This window comes from Camelina sativa, chromosome 2 (assembly GCF_000633955.1).
Source record: "Camelina sativa cultivar DH55 chromosome 2, Cs, whole genome shotgun sequence".
Classification (NCBI taxonomy): Eukaryota; Viridiplantae; Streptophyta; class Magnoliopsida; order Brassicales; family Brassicaceae; genus Camelina; species Camelina sativa.
The window spans coordinates 18,174,450-18,181,496 of record NC_025686.1 but is presented as its reverse complement, the minus strand read 5'-3'; the positions used below and the strand labels follow the sequence as shown (position 1 = coordinate 18,181,496).

Sequence of the window (7,047 nt, the reverse complement as noted above, 5' to 3'; positions counted from 1 at the left end):
GTCCACACGCACCGATGGTGATCGGATGTTCCTCATAGTTCTATTCGCACCACGTCCTAGTGCTTCCAAAGACATTACCACAGCGCCACTTCCAACCTTACCAAACGGCCATACTAAACACCATTGACCATAAACATCCCTCAACCTGATACACAGCATTGATGTTTTCATATAACCACTCAAGTAGAGTAGACTGAAAAAACCGGGGATGCTTCGCAGCGGGTACCATTCGTTGCCAAAGACCCGCCATTGCTCCACAATCCCTCAAAACATGAAGTATCGTCTAAACTCCACTCCTGCAAACCTGACAGTTCGGTGAATCTCCCAAGTGCCTACGAAATCTTTCAGCATTTGTCATGATCACCTGATGACCAACTAGCCATAGTTTTATCACACAACTTAACTGCGGGTCAAAATATAGATCTACTAGAAGATCTTACAAAATAGATGTTATTTTCATAAGTCATATACAGAAGAAAAAAAACTTACAATCCGATTCCGTAAAAAAAACTTTTAAAATAAATAAAATAATCACATATATGATGTTTTGAATAAAAATTACAAAATAAACAAAAAAAATTTCAATCCGTGCTCATATTCTAGTAACATTAATATTTAGATACGTACACAAATATCTATTTCTATATATATATATATATATATATATATATATTAAACTAACTTCCATATGTAATTTCTTATTAATATCTCTCGTTCTTTTCTCAACCACTTTCTAAGATTAGAATTTTGCTGTAAATTGGTAAAAAGTAGAGGCGATATCAGGGTGTCAAAATAGGTAATAGAACTCGACTCGATCCTAACTATATGGATTCAAGATATGTGGACCGATTTATTCTTAGGTCAAACGGAGAGATAAAAACGGTAAAGGCTTTTGTCTCAAAGGTACACACGAATCCTCTTCGTTCCCAAGGCGATAAATCACTAATTGGTTTTGTTTCTGTTTAAAGAATTTTGATTAGTACGGCTTTCAACTGATTATAATGTTGTTCTTCTCTCTAGTCGATATCTGTTTTGAATCTTCTGGCAAGTATTGGTGTATGTATAGTTTTCATATCTGGTTCATATTTTTTGAGAAGGATGATTAGGTTTTTTTTGTTCCGCAATTCATCTGTCTCTTAGCTTTTTTATTTTAGTTTTTTTTTTCTATCTTTTGATGATGCAGATTAGTTGTGTTAAGAAAAAATGGTGGGTGGAAGGAAGAAAGCCAAAATATGTGACCAAGTGTCACATGAGGAAGAAGATAGGATTAGCCACTTACCCGATCCTTTGATATGTGAAATACTTTATCATCTTTCTACCAAGGATGCTGTTAGAACAAGTGTTTTATCCACCAGATGGAGATATCTTTGGCAATCAGTTCCCGGATTGGACTTAGGCTCCACCTCATTCTTAAAGTTTGATGCCTTTGTGAGTTTTGTTGAAAGGTATTTTATTTCCCACAGGGAGTCATGGATTCGCAAACTCCGCTTAAGTTTTTATAGTCATGGTATGTGTGATCTTGCGTCATGGATTGATGCTGTGACTAGGCGTAAGATTCAGCATCTTGAGGTTGATTATAATGCATATGATAATCATAAGATACCCCTGAGTTTATATACATGCGAGACACTGGTACACTTACGACTTTGCAAGGTCACCTTGCCTAATGCTGAGTTTGTTACCTTACTGATGTAAGAACGGGAGCTGAATTACCAGCTGTAGCAGTGGCTGAAGTACTACATGACAAACTTCTTGAATGTACAACCTGAAGAACTTCCCGATAGACTGCATGAAGTACTTTTTGGAGAGAACCAGCTTGTACCAGTTGAGGAGAACTATGATATCCTTCCGATATGTGCAAGAATCATAAACAAACATACTTTGGAACTGACCACTGGAACTAGAAGTGATGCGGACCTTCAACGGGCTGAAAGATCATATCGTTGGAATGGGACCGTTGCACTCTTTTTCCCTTATCTAGGGTTTTTCCCAATGGGTTTACCTAGAAAGGTTTTTAATGAGGCAACCTCCTTCCACATATCTTCCTACACATATTCCAATGTGGAAGATCAAAGAAAGCCACCCTTGTTTCGAACTAGTTCAAGGCATGGTTCCGGGAGCCCTTCCGCAAGTCAATCATCACTCAAAATGGACATTTCCATAAATGGCTCAAACCAAAGCATCCCTTGGCGTCCTGGAGAGCTTCTATATCACTTGGAGACTTCACCACACATCTTAGGATGCACCCCACCTCACTTGATTAGGCGGATCAAGCTAAAGTGCAACTTTCCTTATTTGGATATGTTTGTCTTTATGACACAATGGTCTTTTCCTTATTCAATGGTGCGCCTTTGTGAGACTCTCAAGACCATCCATAAGCTTCCTAGAATGTATCTAGACGTCCCAAGAAACCACAACTCCGGTCCCAAGTTATCAAGACTCAAGGTGCATCACAACTTTCCGAATGTGGCCGATATTCTCATTCAATTCCCAAAGATCAAGATTTTCATTAATTATTGTGATTTCTTTCTTTATTTTAGCATTTAGAAGTTGTACTCGAGCCCCTTTATAAGCTCTATTACTTTGTACTTTGGAAGACACGTTTTTGAATAATAAGAAATTTCAGTTTGCTTCAACACTTTGTGTTTTGAATCAAATCCTTGTTCCTGCAAGTTCTAGGTAGTTTGTGGAATCAAACAACTTAGGTTTCGTGTAGAGTCTCTGATCCTTGCGAGGAATAGCCCTTGGATCATTTTCTCTAGCCCTCGGTGTTGTGGAATCAGCATCAAACCGGTTATTTTCCATCATATCGCTTCCGCCAAACTTCTAAGTCTTTGAATCCATGAGTCTTGTCTTGGTGGATTCCGAGGCTTGTATCATTGGTATCAGAGCTTAAACACTCCTATCTTACTAGGTTATTTCGTTCCTTGTTTTGTTTTTGTTTATATTTTAATTCAGTTTTAAAATTTCATACAAAAACCATAAAAAAAAAAAGTTTGTTTTCGTTTGTTTTATTGCTTGAATTTTATAAAATTGAAAAAAAATCATAAAAACTATTTTCCTTCTGTTTTTAGCTTATATAAAGTCTTAAAAACCCATAAAAAATTTTGTTCTTATTTTTAAAATTCGTTTGCTATTTCTGATTTGAATTCTGTTCTGATTTGTCTCAGTTTTTGCTGTTTAGCTTGCTTAGCTCAGATATCTATTGATCTCTCTTGTTTATCTTTGAATTTTGCAAGGAACTATGGGTGACGAAAATCCTATCACACTAGAGACCATCATGACAACGCTCACTACCATGAACATCAACATGAAAACCATGTCAACACGGCTCACCCAACTGGAGCAAATGAATCAGAATGCACCACCACTCGTCCAAAGAAGGAACCTGCAGCCTGAAGTTCAAGAAGGCAACTATGATCCTCATCAAGAAGAGGAACCACCAGACTTACAACCTCAACAGCAGCACGTGGCCTTTGATCAACCCAATCGAAGAGCTCAAGGAGACCGAAACCGTGTTTGTGAAGATGACAGAAACCTACCACCTGAAGTGAAGCTCACTGCACCTACCTTTGCGGGAAAAATTGATCCTTCAGCTTACTTGGAATGGGAAAAGAGGATGGAGCACCTCTTTGAGTATTATCACTACACAAAGCCAAAGAAGATAGCCCTAGCTGTTGCAAGTCTCACGGATCATGCACTAGCTTGGTGGGATAGAGAAGTAGCTGAGAAGAGGAGACTTAGATACCAACAAATCACACGCTGGCCTGACATGAAGTTTGAGCTTCACAAAAGGTATGTACCACCTCATTACTACCACGATTTACTAAAACAATTTCGTGCTTTGTTTCAGGGATCTAGGAGTGTAGAAGAGTATTATGAGGAATTTGAACTCATAAGAAGCCCTCTCGTTCTTGAGGAGAACGAGGAGCCTCTCATGTCCCAGTTTGTAGATGGCCTCCAAGATCGCATACAACGCAAAGTGGAGACGCAGCCCTACCACTCCCTACAAGAAGTTCTACACCTCGCTATGCAACATGAGCAACAAATCAAAAAAGAAGTTCGCGCAATGCAAGCAAAATCAAAGGTATGCGCTAATACACGGTTTAGTTGCTATGTCGATAAGTCCTATTTTCCTCCAATCACGGATATGACGCACTTGTCTTTGCCAAAAGACCCACTTTCAGATTTTGGAGCTAAAAAGGATCAAATTATAACACCCAATGGTGTATCTATCACGGTGAACCACACGCCTACACTAGAGCTGAATGCTGCAAAAGGAGTCTACCGCTCAATGCTGCTCCAGGATGAACCACCTGATGCACCAATCCGCCATCAAACAAAGCAATACCAAGGTAAGACTTTAGAGTCCCAAAACCTCATGAAAGCTAACTTGCTTTCTCTTGGTGCAGATAAAATAGTTTCAAGGTCGAAACTCATTCAAGGGGGAGGGGATGATGTAAGAACGGGAGCTGAATTACCAGCTGTAGCAGGGGCTGAAGTACTACATGACAGACTTCTTGATGTATAACCTGAAGAACTTCCCGATAGACTGCCTAAAGTACTTTTTGGAGAGAACCAGCTTGTACTAGTTGAGGAGAACTATGATATCCTTTCGATATGTGCAAGAATCAGAAACAAACATACTTTGGAGCTGACCACTGGAACTAGAAATGATGCAGACCTTCAACGGGCTGAAAGATCATATCGTTGGAATGGGACCGTTGCACTATTTTTCCCTTATCTAGGGTTTTTCCCAATGGGTTTACCTAGAAAGGTTTTTAATGAGGCAACCTCCTTCCACATATCTTCCTACATATATTCCAATGTGGAAGATCAAAGAAAGCCACCCTTGTTTCGAACTAGTTCAAGGCTNGTTCACGACATGGTTCATGGAGCCTTTCTGCAAGTCAATTATCACTCAAAATGGATCTTTCCATAAATGGCTCAAACCAAAGCATCCCTTGGCGTCCTGGAGAGCTTCTATATCACTTGGAGACTTCACCACACATCTTAGGATGCACCCCACCTCACTTGATTAGGCGGATCAAGCTAAAGTGCAACTTTCCTTATTTGGATATGTTTGTCTTTATGACACAATGGTCTTTTCCTTATTCAATGGTGCGCCTTTGTGAGACTCTCAAGACCATCCAGAAGCTTCCTAGAATGTATCTAGACTTCCCAAGAAACCACAACTCCGGCCCCAAGTTATCAAGACTCAAGGTGCATCACAACTTTCCGAATGTGGCCGATATTCTCATTCAATTCCCAAAGATCAAGATTTTCATTAATTATTGTGATTTCTTTCTTTATTTTAGCATTTAGAAGTTGTACTCGAGCCGCTTAATAAGCTCTATTATTTTGTACTTTGGAAGAAATGTTTTTGAATAATAAGAAATTTCAGTTTGCTTCAACACTTTGTGTTTTGAATCAAATCCTTGTTCCTGTGAGTTCTAGGTAGTTTGTGGAATCAAACAACTTAGGTTTCGTGTAGAGTCTCTGATCCTTGCGAGGAATAGCCCTTGGATAATATTTTCTAGCCCTCGGTGTTGTGGAATCAGCATCAAACCGGTTACTTTCCATCATATCGCTTCCGCCAAGCTTCTAAGTCTTTGAGTCCGTGAGTCTTGTCTTGGTGGATTCCGAGGCTTGTATCACCTACCTTGTCTGAAGATCATCCATTTAAGGAATATTAAGTATCCCAACGAGACCACCTTGCAGAAACTTATCTCAGGCTCTCCTGTTCTGGAAGATTTTACCAGCATCAGATATTCCAAGGTTGATGCGGGACATGTTTTACAATTGCGCTCTCATACGCTAAAGAGAATCGACATATATAATGAGTTCACCCAAGTTGTGATTGATGCACCTCGACTCCAGTGTTTGAGGGCGTCGGTCTCCTCACCAAAGAGCTTTCAGATTGTCAATTTGGGTTCCTCTGCCAAACTAGAAATTAGTTTCCCTTCTCGTGATGTGACATACAGTAGCAACACAATTCATAACGTCCTCACTGATATATCGAGGGTCAGGGAGCTAGTTATTACTAATGGTATTTGGAAGGTATACATCTCAACTTTTAAGCATATATACGAATGAAATTCTCACCATAATACGAATGAAATCTTTCAATATTCGAAACCAGGACCAGTGCTTCAGTTTCATGATCTATCTCGTTTGAATGTTAAATTTTCTAAATCTGATCTTGAAATGTTGCCAACCATTCTTGAGAACTGCCCAAAACTAGAATCTTTAGTAATGGTAAGGAATAGCTATTATTTATGCATATTGTTTGTGAAAATATTTTGTGTATATTTCTCTAGTCAAATTGTTTTCTTCTGTTTTTGTAGGAATTGGTTCAGGACGGATTCATGTTTCTTCGTCCTAAGAAGACCACAGAACCGAAGGTGATGTTTTCAACAGTGCCTATGTGTTTAGTATCATCACTCAAGGTAGTGGAATGGAAACGTTCCATCACAGGATATGAAGAAGAAACAGAGCTAGTAAGATACTTCCTGAAGAATTCAAAAATCATGGAGAAACTAAAGCTCGACGTTTACTATACCGAGAAGGCTAAGTGTGCCTTCCTTCAAGAACTCCTTACAATGCCAAGATGCTCTACCGTTTGTAAAATCCATTGTTCTTTGATTCCTAAAAAAAGTTTGATCTTTTAGGTCGTTAAATTAGTTGATTTTAGGAGGGATATATTAAGCTTTGAGCCACAAGCAAATATTGAAGATTGAAGTCTTTCTTATTACTTGGTGGTTGCTGCTCATGTATTAATCATTACCAACTTTAATTCAAATTTGATTGGTATCTCCACAAATTGTTCAAGCATTGATTGGTCTTCATGGAGGAGGTTCTCATATATCTCGGTGTTTCTTGTCTCTATATGGACTGCATTTAATGGGTTCACATCGATGAGGCCACTTTTGAGAGACTTGTCTTATCCTATCATGTCCTCGAGGAGTTAGTTAAAAGATGGATGTCGGGTTCTCTCTAAGTCATTGAAGAGGCTCATTATGAGGGGTATTAAACTTGAATTTTAAA

General features: G+C 38.9%; 1 protein-coding gene across 1 annotated transcript; it reads left to right on the top strand.

The window, feature by feature from the left end:
• LOC109126915 (F-box/FBD/LRR-repeat protein At1g51370-like) lies at positions 1,168-6,740 on the top strand. Its single transcript, XM_019230847.1, has 5 exons — positions 1,168-1,681; positions 5,657-6,060; positions 6,130-6,258; positions 6,348-6,620; positions 6,672-6,740. The coding sequence occupies exons 1-5, from the start codon at positions 1,204-1,206 to the stop codon at positions 6,738-6,740; spliced, it is 1,353 nt and encodes a 450-aa protein (XP_019086392.1). The 5' UTR covers positions 1,168-1,203.

Excerpts from the sequence above, each read along its gene's own strand:
- LOC109126915 (XM_019230847.1), top strand. The coding sequence starts at position 1,204 with ATGGTGGGTGGAAGGAAGAAAGCCAAAATATGTGACCAAGTGTCACAT. Across the intron at positions 6,061-6,129 it reads TTACTAATGGTATTTGGAAG|TATTCGAAACCAGGACCAGT; the intron begins GTATACATCTCA and ends GAAATCTTTCAA. Across the intron at positions 6,259-6,347 it reads AACTAGAATCTTTAGTAATG|GAATTGGTTCAGGACGGATT; the intron begins GTAAGGAATAGC and ends CTGTTTTTGTAG.